The sequence below is a fragment of the Strix uralensis genome, chromosome 1 (genome assembly GCF_047716275.1).
Source record: "Strix uralensis isolate ZFMK-TIS-50842 chromosome 1, bStrUra1, whole genome shotgun sequence".
Classification (NCBI taxonomy): Eukaryota; Metazoa; Chordata; class Aves; order Strigiformes; family Strigidae; genus Strix; species Strix uralensis.
In genome coordinates, this window is record NC_133972.1 from 153,557,886 (window position 1) to 153,576,359 (window position 18,474).

The 18,474-nt window shown below is 35.0% G+C and overlaps 1 protein-coding gene across 4 annotated transcripts in view; it reads left to right on the plus strand.

The window, feature by feature from the left end:
• The window catches only part of ZFPM2 (zinc finger protein, FOG family member 2), a 314,514-nt gene that overhangs the window by 30,289 nt on the left and 265,751 nt on the right, over nucleotides 1-18,474 (plus strand). For 2 of the 4 annotated variants that reach the window (XM_074886409.1, XM_074886420.1), the window contains exon 2: nucleotides 11,886-11,945. The exons of the other annotated variants lie outside the window; for them this stretch is intronic. In XM_074886409.1, the coding sequence (XP_074742510.1) occupies nucleotides 11,924-11,945 (22 nt within the window). In that variant the 5' untranslated portion in view covers nucleotides 11,886-11,923. The remainder of the gene's footprint in view (nucleotides 1-11,885; nucleotides 11,946-18,474) is intronic. 4 annotated transcript variants of the gene reach the window in all.

The window sequence follows — 18,474 nt, forward strand, 5'->3', positions numbered from 1 at the left end:
ACCAGCTTCTCCCCCCATCCCCTGTGGTTCAATTTTAATTCAAATCAATTTCTTTATCTAGTTCACCTGATGGCCACACAAATACTTGTGCTAATCCAACAAGGAAGGCAGCATGACTGTAAGAGCAAGCAGAAGGGTAGGGCAGCCTCTTTTGGGAATGCAGCCTGCTGGTGTTGGCATAAGGAGATAATAACACTACTCTGCCAGACAGCTGTTTTGGGATAGAATCACTCTGATACTCAAAAAACATGTTCTGCTTTGTTTTAAGTGGTAGGTAGTGATATGTAATTAGTGTAGTGGATATATTGGTTGCTCATTGCTTATACGAATATTGCAAAAGGCAGAATACTATCCGTCTTGAATGATAGTTTTGTATGAGATACAGCTGCAACATTTTTTACCTTATATGCCTTAGAGCCTCTTTTCTTATGTATACACTTATGTAAGTAAACTTTCTGTGGACACTTTTCTTAAAGATACTCTGATTTTTTCCTCATGAGTAAAGAATATAGGCTTGACCTCAGATTAGTGTAAGAAATTATATTCTTTAAATATTTGCTTTAGAAAGGTAGGACTAGATAGAACCAAACTGTTAAGTCTTTGTGATACTAGCTGACTTTGATTGTAAAAACTAATAAATACAATACCATTGCCTTACTGTGTTTGTATAGAAAACTTGGTTTTAGTTTAGCAATATAGTAATGTATTCATGCTACATTTGATTACTATTTGGTAACTGGATAATATCAGTGAAGTTTAACACTATAGAGGATTCAGTCATAGTCTTGATGAATAATTTGAGATGTATTCTGATCCTTTAATACTGTGAATATAATTTGGGTTGAAGTGTTCCCAGTCACTTCATTAGTGAAGTTCATATGATTTGCTTTGATGGACAGGGAAAACATGATAACTTGAAAACTATAAACAAAATTGTAAAACATTTTCCTGGTTTGAATCCAGGAAGTCGAAGATAGTCTATTTTATATTCTTAATTTTCACTAAAAGATGTTAAAATTTCATTGATGTGCCACTGAAATGTCATTTCAAGATGACATTTTAGCATTATGACTATAGCATAGTTGCATGAATTTCTATGCAGAGCAACTTTCCCATTTAAAAAATATTTTGCTTAGCTTCACTGGTTTGCTAATCTTGTAATTCCAAAAACACCATCAAATCAAAAAACAAAATATTATTTCAATTCTTCTTTCACATAAATGTCAACTCAACTCCTGTTAAGTACAATTTTTCATGTTTCTACTGCTTTTCCTCACACTATCAATTTTAGATTAGTAGTTTTAGGGTTGTGATGATGCATCTGCCTCTCCTGTGTTTCATTATGAGGGCCACATGTGTTCTTACGTAATTAAAATAACTCCTTCAGAAAGACAATGCTGAGGAAAAAATAATGAAATTATTACTCATAAAATCTTTTCATTCTTTTGTTAAATATACTATTTGCAGTATTTTAAAATTATGATGAAAATTGTCTGGAAGCATGACTTACCTACTTTAGGGAGGAGGGAGGAAAGGGTGCAAATGGAGTTCAGACAAGCAGGAATTAGCTAGGCCAATAAGTAGGACAATTTAATAAATGATTTATAGCAATAAGGAGTAAGATGCATAACAAATACTTATGGAATTTTTGTACTTAAATTATAAGCAGAAAACCAAGGTGTAGCCAGGGGAAGGTGTCTCAGAAGAAATGTTGTATGGGGTTTTATATTAGATATAATATTATTATAATAACTAATATTTAGTAGTTAATATTTTAAGCCCGTGTGTCTGAGAATGTTACGGTATCCTAAAAATAATATTTCACAAAACCAAATACAGTTAATCTCAAGCATTTTGAAATGTGCAGATTTGATGTGTAGTAGACATTTAGTGAGTCTGTGAGAATCCAGAAGGCGAGGAGGGACTGGAAAGATTTCATGGTAATAGTTATCTCTGTGTAATATTCAGCCATTACACCTTAGACTTGCTTTGCTTTAGAAATTTTTATGAATGCAGAAAAGCAGTCAGAAAAATTTTGTATGTGTATGAAGAATGGGGAAATGACATGAGAAAAGGGTAGAAAAGAAGCTCTCTGGGAAAGTGAAGTACTTCGCGTGTAGCTTAGGGAAATCCAGCATCATGTAATGGAAAGACAGGACAATTGTCTGGAGAAGTTGCAGTTCATTTCACCTGGTCTACAAACTGTTGCTATTGCTTCTCAAATTTCATTACTCAGTTGCAGCTAAAAATATAACTCAGAATAATTTATTTATTATTGTAGTTACTGCAATATTTATATCCAAGGGAAGGAAGACATGCTCCCATGGAGTGTTGTGTATACTTGGATGTGCTGTGGTCACTTTCTCAAACCTCTTATAATGGATCAAGCATATATAACGTCTCCTGCTGAATGAGTGTCAATCCAATAACTACTACTGAAGAGCTGTCTTGTACAACCAACATACTTAAGCATTTTGGGGAAGTGGGTCATCTTACCTAGTGCTAACTATTTAAAAGGTAAGCAACTGGCTAGTTGTCTAAGCCTTCCTTGGCAGTCATGGTGGTGGGCACTTCCTGGGAACTGACTTCTGCCATGATAATGTAGATGACCAAGAAGAGATGGGATGATCTAAAATAAAGTGGATTAGATTAGACATCTGATTTATAGGTGCTTAAAATTAGGTAATATGAATCATTCTTTTATATGACAGTTGAACATATATTTTAGGTTTTAGAAAGAACAGAAAGAAGGATAAGTAAGTGCTGGTTGCATGTAACACTTCCTATAATTTTTAAAAATCATAGCTTGCTAACCTTACTCTCCTTTACAGTACTTACCAGAAATCAAACAACAAATCATATCAGAACACAGAGCAAATTCTTACAGTCATAGAAATTCGCTTGCTTCAACAAATGATAGATTGCATAATGCACCTAAAAAAAAAAAAATTAAGCTGCAGCCAACTTTTTTATCCCTAATACTACATAGTAAACATTTCTTTTCATTAGAAAAGATTCATAGGTTTGATGGTTGGTTTATACGTCTTTTTCTCACCTCAATTTGTCATACTTACATTTTCCTAATTACTTAGTTTCAAATTTCATCAGGATCAGACAAACATTCCTGTTTCAAACATACCTATTTAAACTAGAATCAACAATTTTTACAATTTTTATAAAAAGATCCATTGAATATTTTCTGAAAATTAACAAAATATTACAGAAGCTAAAATTTTAATTCTTAGTTTTACTTTATGACATATACCTTTTTGAGTTTATACCTACAATATTTGAACATAAATGAGAAAAAGTATTACTATACAAAACTGGTATAATCTCTTAAATGAGTATTTAAGAATATTTTGTAAAATGGTAATTCTTTTAATACTCTCAAATATTTTTGCTTCATTGACATTGTAGTGCAGTGTCATTTATTTATTCTAGTAGAGTAAGGCACGTTGTTGCTCCATAGATATCGAAAAGGTTATAAAAGCTCTTCTAGACCTGTGGGAGTTATACATGTTTGAAGCACATTAACATGACATACGTAAACATATGCACACATGTATATATACACACATTCTAAAGAGGAGTTATACTGAGGGCTGAATATCTAATTTCAAAGCGGCAGTGCTCTTGATCTTTTGAGTATGAATGCTAAAAGGAATTTATTTTATTTCTGTAGCATCTTTCATTACTGTCAGAAACCTTGAGGCACCATATAAGACAATAAAATCAAATGTGATAAAATAAATGTAAAATATAAAACAAACTCCTCAGGATTTTTAAATGGGAAAGAAGTTCAAAGGAACAGAAATATATTCAGAATGTGTAGTTCGAGAAAAAAGTTGATGTTTTTAAAAAGTGAAATTAAACAGATTTTTAGGATAGAGAAGTCTCAGTACTTTAGTGCATTCCCTTCAGCAGCCTTCCTATGCAGTTTCAAAATTTGTAAATACTGAGTGGTACATAAATGATAATATCTGTCAGAATTTGACTCCCACTTGTACTCGAGTGCATGTACCTGAAGGCTTTAAAATTCATCAGGAGGGGATATCTAAAGTCACTGTTACTTTTAGGGTTACCCTTCAAGGAACACAAGGTTGACATAAGATGATGACAGTAGCCACAAAGTGCAGCTGGGGAGGGGACAAGACTGCACTCAAAACCTAAATCACCCAAGATGCACAGGTCTTTTGGAGAATAGTTATTTGAAAGTGAAACTAAGCATTCATCTCTAGTTCCAGATCAAAACTGGGGAATAGGCACTAAATAAGAACGTATCTCTTCATAGGGTGATCACTACCTAAAAACACTTTTAGAAGCCTTCACCTATGGCCTTTTCAAAGCCATGAAGACATCTTTTTCAATCCACATAAGTAGTGTATGTCCTTAAAGATGAAAGAAAAATAATGAAAAATGGCAAATGGTCAAAATTTAGAAAGCTCTTGGTACTATAATCTAGAGGTAGTAGCAATTCTTTTATTACCAGTGTTACAAGATACCCTATTGATTCATTAATCATGCTAGATTTGGAGAGAAGCTTAAGCAAACACGTAAAATGAACATGAAAAGTCTTCTTCCTGTCCTCCCCCTCCTCCAGGAAGTCTGAATCTGACATCTTTGTGCCTATGAAGGAAGAATACCTTTTTTGTTTGGTTTTTTTTTTTTTTTTTTTTTGTTACAGATAGCCTAGTCTAAGCTCAAACAATCTCTAAGGTGCTGTGGCCTATTAGCTAAGATAGGTCATATTTGATATTAATACTGTTGTGTGACAGCATTAGGCTGTCATGAAGCTACATAGGCCTGTTTATTGAAATGTAAATTGATGAAAATAGATGAAATTTTTACAGAGGCATTTACATGGCTTAGGTCCAAATGATTACTCTGATTTTTCCTTTGTAGATCTCCCTTTTTTTTTTTTTTTTCCCCTTGTAGGGGAGAATTCTGCGATTTCTGCAACTTCACAGCCACTAACATAATGATAGAGTATGTAGTATGTAGTACAGAATGCCTAGTATGTAGTACAGAATGTGCCAATTATCAGAATTTACAGGCTGAGTTTGCTTAGATAGGCACACAGATGGTTAATTAGGTAATTGGTGAATAGGAAAACAGGGCTATATATTTTCTTAGGTGTCTACTTGTTACACAACAGCTATTATACTTAAAACAGAAAGCCCTTCCTTCTCCTGAAAGGTGCAGTCCCACAGACCTTTTGTCCCAGGAAAGTATGCAACTACTAGATGATAGAAATGCCTCTGTACTAAATCCTGTGTCCTACTTTCTAGGACAGTCTGGGAGCTAAGAGATGTTGGTTATAAACTTAAGAGATCACGCATCTTGTTTCCCTCTTAGTCTGGGCTTAGTCCTCTTTCCACGATACGATTTCATAATTGGGCAAAATGGAAATGGTCTTTGTTTGTCTTGTGTTTCTGGCTATATCCACCATATTTTTCCCAGATTTGTTATAATTGATTCATGCTAGGTATACTCAGATCAGGCTCTTCAGCTGGAGAAAAATTTGGCTGGAGCCTTGTAATTCTTTTTAGACATAAAATAAACAATTCAACTGTTCAGTCATGCCAAGGTGGAGGCAGTCCTGAAAATGCGAAAAAGTAAAAATTTAAGGAATAAACTTTTCTGTTAATGTAGAGCCCCAAAAACTAGGCAAAGTGTTGAGGGTCATAATTATAAGAGTAAGAGCCTGAATGCTGTGCAAGTGCCATATTTGGCCCTAATTTCCCTTCTGGATCTGGGCCACCTGTGCTTGAAGTAGACTTTGTACCTAGATGCGTTGACAGATCCCTTTAAAAACCACTCCTTAACATTCCTACATCTCATCAGTTGTGTGTAATTGGTTTAAAGGCCAGGGATTTAGCTTTGGTCTTGAAGTCCAGTAGCATCAACTGGCTTGTGACCACACTGCTTAGGGATTAGGCCCCTCAATAACAAGTTCTTTCTTAAGTAGGGCTAGATGAAGTGATCAAAACAGAATCAGGAAGTGAGATTTCAGTTCAACAATGTTAGTGACCATAGATCCAGTCTTCTTGGATCACTTCTGCCTACCTTATGTTTACTAGAATAGTTGTAGATTTGATTTAGGTTCCTTTTTCACTGATAGCTGAAGATCTAAGATGATTCTCAAAAGTAAATGCATACCTACTAACCAGGTTATGAACATACTTGCTTTTCTTCAGGCAACAGTCATGCTTGACTATAGAAGGTTTCAAATGAAATCATCTTTGCTGCTTCTCATCTTTATCTTGCCCCTTTCTTTAAAATATTTGGACCTTAACCAAAGATGTGACTTGAAGTATGGGAAGCCTGTCAGTCTGCAGGTTACTGCATATTCTGTGCTAATGGAAAAGGTGCATCTTTTATGAAAGGAGAGTTGGGTTCACCATCAAATACAGTTCTAAACTGAGCCAGTATGCCTTTCATTAGGGTAGGCAAATAGTAACTCCAGTGGTCTGGTCAGAGTCCTTAGTAAATAGTGTCTAACTTCTCTTTCAGGTGTCATTCTGATACAGAATTTTTCACACTCTCTAGTACACAGTTAGGAAGATCTGCTGCTTTACAGAAACCATGTTTTATTCTCAGTAACACATTCTGGTATATTTTGTTACAGTTAACTTTAGGAAGTTCTAGGATGGAAGGTGCTGTGCATATCAACTATCTGTGGAAAAGAGTTACCTTCATCTTTGAAGTAGAGGAGCAGAAACAAAGTTTGGGCTTGAAGTTGTATATAGATCACTTACTAGATAAAGAAGTACTGCTGATAGCCCTTGTGGAAGAATACTTTTGGTGACTAGAATCTTTTGAGTGTTTGGTATTTTCATCAACCATCAACATCAGTACATTCTCTTTTACAGCCAGGTTAAACTAGGTGATCTGAAGGAAACAGATTAGTTAATTTCTTGTATTAAAGGTATATGTATTCTGTAGTATTTACAGTTGAAAATAAAATATACATTACAGTAATCTAGATTTTTATTTTAATATCAAAACAAGATGTAGAGAAAATACTGCTTGACAGTCTCCTCACGTTTTAAACTTGAAATGTGAATGTTTTCTTCTGGTTTTAGCTTCACATCTAAATTTTTACCTTTGTGTAGAACATATGTGTAATCTGTAGATTTTCAGACAAAAGTTCAATAACCACTGTACCTAGAAAATGGAAATCACAGTCAAGTAAATTGTCATGCACAACTGTTTTTGGGTAGGGAAAATTAGCTCTACTAAGTGCTATTTTTATTGGCAAAGTCTAGAAAATGTTAGGTTTTGGTAGAGTGATGTTTTATTAATGAGGTGTTTTTCTGCTATATTATGAGACTTGCAATGGGTGACAAGCTTACCTTACGCTGCATGCTAAAATTCGCAGACAAGCCATCAGGTCTTTTTCACTGTTTGTGTGTCTAGTTAAGTCCAAAATTGAGGCATATTGTTTATATGTTTACTTTTTAAAAAAAATAGTTAAGAACTGATTTTCCTTAATGCATTACCATATCCTTTGGTACCTGGTGATAAAATAAAGTTCTGTCCTGCAGAGGACAGAATAATTGTTAAATATCAGGTGAAGTGAATATGAATTACTAAAATTATTCATAGGTAGTGAAAATTAGTAAAATGAACCATAATTGTAAACTGGACAATTTTTTTGCCTGTTTGTATCTAGTGAACTATTGAAGTCAGTTACTGTCAGTTACTGATGGGTGTAACTGATAGCAGTATCTGATCAAAGTGACATTACTTGTACTCTCAATTAATTGAACTCTTGATTAACTGCATCTGAAGAAATAAAGGCTAGATTCAAAATCACTCCCGAGATGGCTGTGGTTTGCTTCTAGTCTGAAATGGCCATGTATTTGTAATTAGCAGACGCTTTGCATTTATCATGTGTTGTATTAAGATTTTATTATACTTACCTTTCTACAGAAAATTAAAACTTTGATCACTTTTTTCCTTAAAGCAAAGCTTCATGAAAAGGCCCAAAGGTTTGAATTAGGAGCAGTTACAGCTTCTGTTCCTGGCTTAATTGTAACTTAGTTGATTAGCAAGTACTTTGTGACAGGCAGTAAATTTCCATAGGTTGATGTTGCAGGGCTTACCTATCAAACACAAATGACCTAGAGGGCTAGTACCTGAATGCTTCCTCTGACAGCATTTGTAGACAGGCTTTATTGTAGATTAGGACTCTTCACTTTCAGAGCATAACAAGCAGCTGTGGGCCTAATTGTGAAGCTGCGTAGAGACAAGGGACAAGCATTTGTAGTCTGTGGCAGTGACTCCTGTACTTTAATGAACAGAGGCCAAAATGCAGTTTATATGCTGGTCTTGAAAGCTGTGTCCAGTTCTCATGGTGTTTTCTCAGTTTCTGACTTCCGTGAATGAATTGGAATTTTCTCTAGCATGTTCGAAGACTGCTCTGTTCTGTTGGAAGAGATAATGAAGAGCTTTAATATTAATGGTGAGACAGTGATTCTGACAAACTTGCTTTTATACTTTGCTGAAGAGAATGATAAAATGATTGTGTCCGCAAATTGAGTAGAATCTGACGAGAAAAATTTTGAACAGGTGAAGCTTGCCAATTCCAGGACTGCTGAACAATCAGTCAGAAATGTGTGATGCATTATCATGTGATCTTATTATTGGTTTGATTATTATTGGTTGATATGTTTCTTGATGACCAACTTAGTTTATTCTTACTCTGATATAAAAAGAAAACTTGCTAAGAACATCTGAAATAATTGAAAATATTTCATCTGCTCCAGTCAACGTTAGGTCTAGTTGTAATGAGTATTTACAGTCAGTTGTGTGATTCAGCACACATTTCAAAACTTCAGGAAATACCACTCAACCATAAATGCACTCTACCTACTGTTTTTCAGCTTGGTGAATGAACGTATATTTGGAACATGTCCATTTTTCATACTTCGTTCTAATTTATAGCTTTTAGTGTGCCCTGATCTTATTACATAATATTTTCTAGATCAGAGTGGAAAGTAATAATAGGTCTTTGAATTTCTATAATACGTTATCCAGTGTCAAAGTACTTAAAAGCATTAATTGATCAAAGCTTGCTATGTGGCTGTGGGATTGGTAAGGACTCCATTTCTGAAGTGAAATCATCACTTAGTAAAAGAGTTGTTTACAGAGAGGTTGCAAGCACAGATACCACTCCAGATGTGTTCCTTCTATGAAGCCTTCTCCCTTTCAATATATTCTGTGCCTGCCAAGTTTTTTATAGATTGGCACCTCGTTCTTTTTCTTTTTATCTTTTTTAAAAATAATTTTAGCATTTACAGTGTGGTATAAGTATTATCAGTAAACAGTTCCTTTTGAGAACTGGAGCACTGTAGATGCCAAGTACAGGTGTCAGAGTCTTAAAAATGTGGGTATCTGCCTTAGCAGGTTACTCTGACTATCTGTGTTAAATATTTTAGCACCCTTCCTCCCTCCAGTCTGCAGGGAGACTTGTGTTCCTTCAGAGGGTGATTCATTACTCTCACACTGAGGTTGGAGAAAGATGGGGTACCTGGTGAGTACCACAAAAACACTTCTTAGCTCCATGGAGGTGTCATGAGGCTTGAGTCAGGTGCCACATGCTATGTCCTTCATTCCTTGGATGACCAGTCTGAATTCTCTTCTGAGATTACTGACTTAGCTGAATGTATCTGCCCTCAATCAACTGACTGCTTTAATCAGGAGATGAGAACAGTTTTTGCTGGATGTCTTTGGGTCCCATTACACTTCCAATCTTGGCTAAAATTTGGTCACCCAAGAAGCCAGAATCATTTTACTTTTGATAACATAGCCCATTTGGTACATTCTTGAAATGCAGATCAGTGGAACTGAGGCATTGTTTTACATTAGTAGACTTTCTGCTATTCTACAGAGGCAACTGTGTTATATTGGGTTTTACACTTCTTGCTTTGTTTATCTGCTTTCAGTAAATGATTTCCCTGGGCAATATCTTATCCTTACATCATATTTCTAGTATCTCAGTAGCATATGTTGTACCCACTGGAGCACACTCAATAGTAATGTCTTCATGATGCTTTCTAATGTTTTGTCATCAAATTGTACATCCATCTTGTGCTTAAAGATAAACAGATAGAATTTCTGTAATCCAAAGAGCACAGTCACAGCTCTCGTTCTGTGTGAGAGTAGCTCTAAGAACACTGGCTTTCTGTGTCTCTCAAGACCTTATTATTAAATCCTATGAGCTTTGGATCAATCTTACTTATTAACTACACCAAGAATTCAGCTTTGACTCTGTAAGGTCATGTAGGACTGATAAGTAAGTTACAGCTGATTTTTCAAAACTGTAGCAAGCTGTATTCCTCTGTCTAGGTCTAGTGAGTTTATTGTAAGGAACACTTACTGTTTAAAGGAAGGTAAATTATAACCAACAAACAAATAATTCCATGGTTTAGAAATCCAGGCTAGGTGTCCTGGCACCTGAAGTCCTGCCCTAAACCATACTGCAGTAAACAGTAAGTGAAAGATCTTGGAGGATTTGCTGCTGATGTCAGCGGGAACTTATTTCTTGTCTTTTGATTTTCTTTAAGCTTCTCTAGTTCTGAAAAAATGTTAAGTGACTGAAAGCAAAAATAGGGTCCTCCAGTATTCCTTTGTAAACAACTTTGTCTCTTACTGTTAATACAGATTAATAACTAATACAGAGTATATTTAACTGGAATTAAGTAGAATTCTTGGAAAATTATGTAAGTAACGTTTTCATGTGATGAAACAAGCATAAATGGTTGAATCACTGCAGCTGCAAAGCATCATGTAATAACACAAATAAGGAAAAATGTTCTTTAAAAGTGAAACCCTAGTGTCACTGGTTACCTCTGCAATAACGTGTTAAATTCCCAGAAGTGAGCCTTGAAGGATAGAAGCTTGACTCAAAGCATAGATTCAAATTTAGATGAATGTCTGTACCGTGTATCCAGGTTTCAGTCTTGAGTTACAAGCTGCAGCTGTGTGGCTGAAGAGGTAAAAAAACATGTGTTAGTCATGTATTGACCAACACTGTTCCATAGGTAGAATTTTTGTATTCATTTTTCCAAGAGGTGAACAGCCTGCTGTGCTTTAAAGTATAGCATCTGGTTGAAGATATATCTTGTAGCAAATAAAACAAGGCAAAGTCAGATCAAACAGTGGTAATGGTATGACAATATATGCAAAAAATATAAATGTGGGATCATAAAGAGTAACAATAAAAAAGCCAGTTTTGTGTGGGTAAGCAGTGACTATGAATGTATTGTAGAAGTGAATTATAACATTTAGTCTCAGGTCCTGAGGAAGTTCTGACTTTCATGCCTATGAGGCTCTTTTGATGATTATTTCATTGCTCCTGTAGGTGATGAGTTAAAGATTAGATTTTTCTGTGGAAAGCCCAGACAGGGAAGTCTGATTATAAGAGGAGATTGTGAGAATTGCACTTTTTATTATTTGGGAGTTAGGACACATGTATAGTTGAACAGTAATTTGAACAGAAATTTGATACTGGTTAGATCTTTTGAGTTTATTTTAAAAAATTGTGCTTATTATTAATTACAGTCAGAAAGCACATAGGAATGAAATACATAGGTCTTTGTGATCAAGTTTATGGATCTATTTGATGTAATAGGCATTATTATTTTCATCTTAAAAAACCACTTAAAAACCCCCCTCAAAACTACAAATAATAGTATACTGAAAGTCAGATTTCCTTGGAATCAGGAGACAGAAGACCTTCAATTTGCAGTCTTGTTCTTTCTTGCCTGGTCTGGATTGTCATTCCCTGGCATGTTGGTTGTAAATATAAATATTTGAAGAGATCAAGTGAATATACTTCAACAGAATAAATATGGATGTTTTGCATTTGTTCATAGGAGACTGTCGTCTTCAGCAACAGCTGTAGTATGGCTGAATGAAGTTGAGACTACTAGAAGGTACTGGCTGATACTAGAGACTTCCCCATTTAGATTCTTAAATAGCTCATGGGGTAAATAGAGGATATATGTACTAAGGTAAATAATTCAAAAAAATGGTTTCTTCAGCAAAAGGTGACTCACTGGATATTTCAGGAGTGGTGCAACACTTACGCAGAGCTGCATATGCCCTCCCTTTGGAAGTGCCTGATGTCCCCTCAAAACGCAGATAAGCCGGGTGGCAGTGTCATAGTTTGTCCTTAGCTGCCATAACTTCCTTGGCTTCTTGTTCTTGATGACCAGTGAAATCACACTGGATACAAGACTCTTCAGTATAAAATTCTAACACGTTTGCATGAGGAGGTCATATGATTTAGAGGTCAGAAGAAGGCTTAATAAAGTAAATGGTAGTTTATAAATTATGGTAAATTATAGACTTTACTGTCTTGGACAGACAAGAAATAAATACACTTCTATTGTTTTCAGGTAGGGAGCTATTTTTTTATACAAAAGATTAATTTTCAAGTAAGATTTTTAGTCTCCATTGGCCTATTTTTTATTGGATAGATTTCATAATTCTGTAAAGTTTTTGCCCTAAGGTCACTTTTAATTAGATCTGTCATCATATAGTGTGTGCACAGCACCAAAGATAAGCACTTGCAGTGGTGCAGAGCAGAAGAGCCAGCAAAGGATGGGGTAGACATTTGGCTAAAAATACATTCGCTCATTTCCTTTGGGAAAAATATTATGTAGCACAGTGCCCAAATGCTGCTCATAAGTTAAATCACATAAGGTTCAGTTTATCCACCTCTGAAGATTAAAGGACTTGAATAATTCCTGGACGGTGTGGTTGGTTGTTTTTTCTGTTGTTGTTTTGGTTGTGGGTTGTTGTTGGTTTTTTTTTTTTTTTAACCCTGTGGTCCCAAAGAATCCAGAGATGACTCAGAACAGTAAGCAATTACACTTAATGGCTAAAACCCACACTTCCTCTGTTGACAATGAAGAACATGCCCCTTTTCACCTTTGAGATGAATTAGAGGTGTTAGTACTATGATTTGTACTTCATGGTTTATTTCCATATTTCCAGAGCTTTCTAAATGATTCCCAGTTCACAAGGAGAATTTATGAGTCTGAAAATGTATAAACCTTCTGGATAGTACTTAAGATCAGTTTAGGCTCTTCTCTTGAGTAATGCTAACTATTACCATGAAGTAATAAAACAACCCACAAATGTCAGTATGACATAAAGCAATATTGGTTTATGGCATTGTGAATATTTTACATTTTATTAACTTTTTTTTTTTAATAAGAATGATCCACTAGAGAATCAGTACAAAATGGGGAAAAAAAGCAAGGGAAATGAAGGAAAGAAAATTTGAAAATCTTTTGCCAATGAAAAGAAGCACCATCTGCATCCCACAAGGCATTATCATATATTTCTCAATGACTATTCAACAGGTATTTATTTACCTCAGAGACCTGACATACCACCTGTTTCCCTTTGCTGTGGCATGGGGACTATCCTCATCATAGACATATTTGTCATTGTTAAACTGAGTAGAAACAGCAGTGTAGGTATGCACTGATTTACCTTTGAACTTCTTGTCCGATTCTGGTGGCTGTCAACTTCAGTCAGCAAGGATTGGTTCTTATTGACCATCTTCAGAAAAAACGTTGACACTCAAGAAGCTTATATACGCTTACATATTCAAAAAGTAACCAGCTGAATGTATATTATTCCTGTTTATACTCCCATTACTTGTATCTTAAACCAATCTTTTATTATATGAAGTTGATGAAGATCATGTGTTCTTTACAAGAAGACAATTTCAGTCTTGAGTTACCAGGTTAATTAGTAGTTACACTGATGAGCCTGCAGTTTTCTTTTAAAAGGACATTTAGACTGACAGCAGATCTCCACATTGATGATTCTGAGGCCAGTATGAACTGTTGATCACAGTTTGAGTATACCAGAGTACAATTTGAGTTTCCATGCTTTTTAATAGCCCTGTTTAACACTGATCAGATCAAGAAATGTAAAATGTTCTCTTCTAGCCTTTTTCAAAGAGAATGAATCGATCAGGTAAACACCAGGTATTTTTATTGTTCCAGGGATGATTTTCACTGGAAGTAAGATATGAATGAAACTATGTATCTGCTATGCTCACTAGTTTTCATGTTTTTTATACTGTAATCACGTTTGAAAAAAAAAATCTTCTAGACTTGGTGTAGAAATTATTTAGAATGCTGGTGTTAAGCACTATCAAATAGTAAACCTCTTACAAAATTATTTTTGTGTTAAAGTGTGTTGAAAACCATCAAACCTTTGTGAAAAGTTTTCCTCCTTTTCATTCCTCCCCCCGCATCCCCAGGAGTTAGTCTTTTATAAAGAGTTTAAAGAAAACTCAGTTTTTAAAAGCATAGAAGTATTTTTCTTTAGGTTAAATCCTATGCAAGAACATAGTAGTACTTAGCTATACAATTTTCCAAGATATTTAAAAACCAGTCTGATTTCCTTTTTGCCATTTAGTTCAAAGAAGATATTTCTAAGGATTTCTCATGTTGCAACTCCCACTCTGTAGCTTTGTTTCAGTCAGATAATAGGGCTTAATTTTAAAATTCTAGTCCCCGATTCATTTTTCTCAAAATATATCTGAAGTTAACCTTTTTTTGTTCTACTAGTATTACTCATTTCCTCTCACCTTTCATGTAACTAGTTTGATGAAGTTATTCATAAAAACCTGTCGGTGTTACAAATGTCTTTGTCCATCAAGAATAAGATATGTATGATTTTGAAGAGGATAACTATCAAAGTTTTGGTTCTTTTGTAGTAGTAGAGTACACCAGTAATAGTGAGAGCAAAGAAGTAACTAACAGTAACAATGTTAGAAGACAAGTTTGCTAAAGAATAACAGATTAATTTTTTTTTCATTAAATTAATAAAAATAATTAATGGATCTACCAACACAGCACAACTTAGTTCTATACAGTACCAGCCGCCCTCCAAAGTGGTTTTGTTTTCCTATGTACTTGGTTCTAACAAAGGATATTTTCTTGGTACTACAGTCTCTTGCATATGTGTGGTTATAAATCAGCTGTACCAGTCTAGACGAAAGTGCCTTCTTCCTGGAAGTGGCTAGCAGTGGTAGGCTCTTCTGTCTTATCCTGTTCTTGGCTCTAAGGCTTAAACCAAATGTGGCATCTTTATGTTTGTATCTTATGTTGGAAGGCTGTGCCCGACAAAGTGTGAGATTTGAAAAGTATTTGGTTCTAGGCACAAGGGCTTACAAAATGTCATGATGGATGTCTGAAAAATGTGTGAGGAAGAGAGCACCATGAGAGAGTCTGGTGACAGGGAAGAAAGCATGTTTATTTTTTTGAAGACTGATCCAAATTTCTGTTCACAACCTTTCCCCCTCACCCTGTTGCTTTCTTTTCTAAGTTAAAAAAACCCAGGCAGATTCCTTCATCTGGCATTACCTGTTTTGGTGAAGGCACAAATATGCTGGTTTGTCTTGTGTACTACTCCCTGAAATTTGGTATTGCTTGCCAGAGAAAACTGGAAGGACATCTGAAGACATGAGCTGGCAACAGAGTAGCCCTTAAGGATATTTCAAGCCTGGATATTGATGATGAGAAAAAAAGTCCTATTCAGAGTGTTTCTTTTGCTGGAACATCAAGAAAACTCTCAAAAGGGTTTTCATAAAAAGAAAAACAAAATCCAAGTGCCTTGTGCTAAATAAATAGCAATTAAATGTTGCTAGTGACATGATAATAATGGTTTCTCCAGTAGTATTAGCATAATAGTCTAATATTATTGATAGTCATGCTATATAAATCCACTGTAAAATATTTAAAATTAAAGTATATTGAACTATTGTATTCGATGGCAGTTGAGTGGCAGAGGAGAGGAGAAGGAGGAGGAAAGTAAAACATGAGAGAAGCTTACTAACCAGTAAAAATGAACATCAGATTCTGACTGCCATTCCACGGCCTGGTTTTCTTACCTTACAAATCTCTAAATATTTTCAAGTTCTTTGGCACAAACTGCAGAGATAAACCACAGTTCCTCTGCTCCTTAATCTTCACCCACAGGAGTAACAAAATATTGTAATGCATGGTGACATTTAATACTTTTGTAGACTATGGTGTTTCATACTTCTATTTTTAGTAGCAATGCTTCTTCTATAAAGACGTACATCTTAAAAATCTAATTATTTTCAGAAGAATTTCTGTTACTGTATGGCATGGCAATGTTATACAGCCTGTGACAAGCAGTGTGGAGAGCTATTTTTAGTGTTTCCTTCTGTATTATTAACCATGGCTGACCATTATTACCGATATTGCTATTATATTTTATACTTCGATTTCAAACCTCTTTTCTTCTAAAAGCGGTCTTACAATTGGCAGTGTTTAATACTACAACTTACTTGAGTCGGTTGTCTGTGCGTTTGTAATGGATAACATCCGATTCAACCCCTAGTTTAGTCCTGGATACTTGTTCTACCCCAAGTGTCATGGGTTCCCTCTCTATTTCTAGAGCTCTCTGTGGTGTGACAGTCTCACATGTTTGTGATTTTCTGCCTTTTTGATCAGTGTGAAGAAGACACTATATGCAGAATTTGTGCTATATTCAGTTCTATTCACTCTAGTACCAAAAGGTGTAAGGAAAAAAGAGGAGGGTGCTCAAAGGATCAAGCAGTGAGATATCTGAGTAACTCTTAGACTGTAGTATGAGAAAGATTAAATTCTAAGAATACTTGCCTTCTAGTAAGGTAATAATTTAAAGGGTCATGACAAAAGGTTAGCATTTGAAGGTATAAATGTCTAAAAAAACGTAGTATGTTTAGAGGAGTTATAATGTTGAGGAATGGATTGAAACAGAAAGGGAAATTTTCATTGAATATTAGGCAAAATGCAATAGTGACTTCTTTTCCATTAATGAATAATTGTTTTAAGGAAGTAGTGTAAAAGCAGCATCTTGATCTTTAAAACTGAATTGGGCAAAGTATGATAACAATATCAGAGAATCAGTTCTGTGTTTCCAGGGCAGCACTGGCATGGTATAATTGGCCTTCCTACAGGCTGAATTCAGTGGTGCTGAATTCAGTTAACTAAGCATTATTCTTTTATGAATATCATGTGCAAAATTAAACAAAATACTGAAGTGGATCTTGTGTGATTATTAAACATGTTGAACCTCTAAATGTTATACTTTCAAAGTTAAACAGGTGCTCTGTATATTATATTACAAAACCCATGACTTCCATTATTATGAAAATAAGTTCACCCTTGCATTTCAGCAGTCACACAGTATGCAGGAGACAGGTTTATAAGAAACTTAGTTTTCAATAAATTTAAGTTGCAACATGTACGTAAATTGACCTTTGCCCTTCTGGAGATGTGCTTGTGCATGTATGAAGAGTGTCACATGAAGAGCGCCAGAGGAATTTTCGCAGGCTTAAAGTAGAACACCGGCAGTCAGAAGAAACGTGCTTATGGTGTAAAACTGAAGGAAATATGGAGTGAAGAACTTCTGTAATGTACAGTCAAACCTTTCATGGCCCAAATGCAGGCCGGTGTTGATTGCATTCATGGATCTGTTTGAACTATTGCCTCGGTGCTACAAATGGCCTGTATGAAATTAAAATCTCACTAAAGCATTTGTTCTTGATTTGACAGTTTTGGAGGAATTCGAGAATATTATTCTTATTTTTCACCTTGAAATCTATTTGATGCTGGGGTTGGAAGTGCTAGAACACTACAGAGTGATCTCTTGGTTTTGACTCTTAATGAGATAGTCAAGAAAATGTGCAGCACCCCCTGATATTATTACAGAATCACAGAATGATTTAGGTTAGAAGGGACCTCTGGAGGTCATCTTGTCCAACCCCCCATATCAGACAGGGTCACTAAGATCAGACAGATATGTTAGTACCTATGGCAGCAAACTTTAAAAAGGAGCAATTATTTATTGGAAAATGTTTTTGCAAATAAGATTTTTTTCATTAAGGGGAATTACATGTGGCAAGAAGTCTGTTGGAGAAAAGAGTTTCAATTTATTTTGTGGATTAGTTCTTTCATCGTAGTTTGACATTATTTAATGATAAACCAATAACATTTATATCATTGCTCTCATTCACATCATAAAATGACACAATCTGAATAGTAGCTAGAAATGTTTTCTTTTTAATGTGTTAATACAAACAGGAAAATTCATGATGTAAGAATACCGAGATGTTTCCATAAATATTAAATGCCATGTATAAGGATTTAAAATACAAAATGATAAAATTCAATACTAAAATTTAACAATAGTGAATGTGTCATGGAAAAACATAAAAACAAGAATGAAAAATAGGACTAAGACATATAGAATGACATTCCAATCCATATTTTTGTTTTTACAGTTTCTTCCCATACCAGACCTTTCCAAAATATTTAGCTCCACAGAAAGTTTTTAAAAGAGTATGTTTTGTCAGTTAAGGTACTTCAAAATATTAGAAGCTAATTTCCTTTGGAAATCAATATTTGGAATTTAGTTTCTTAG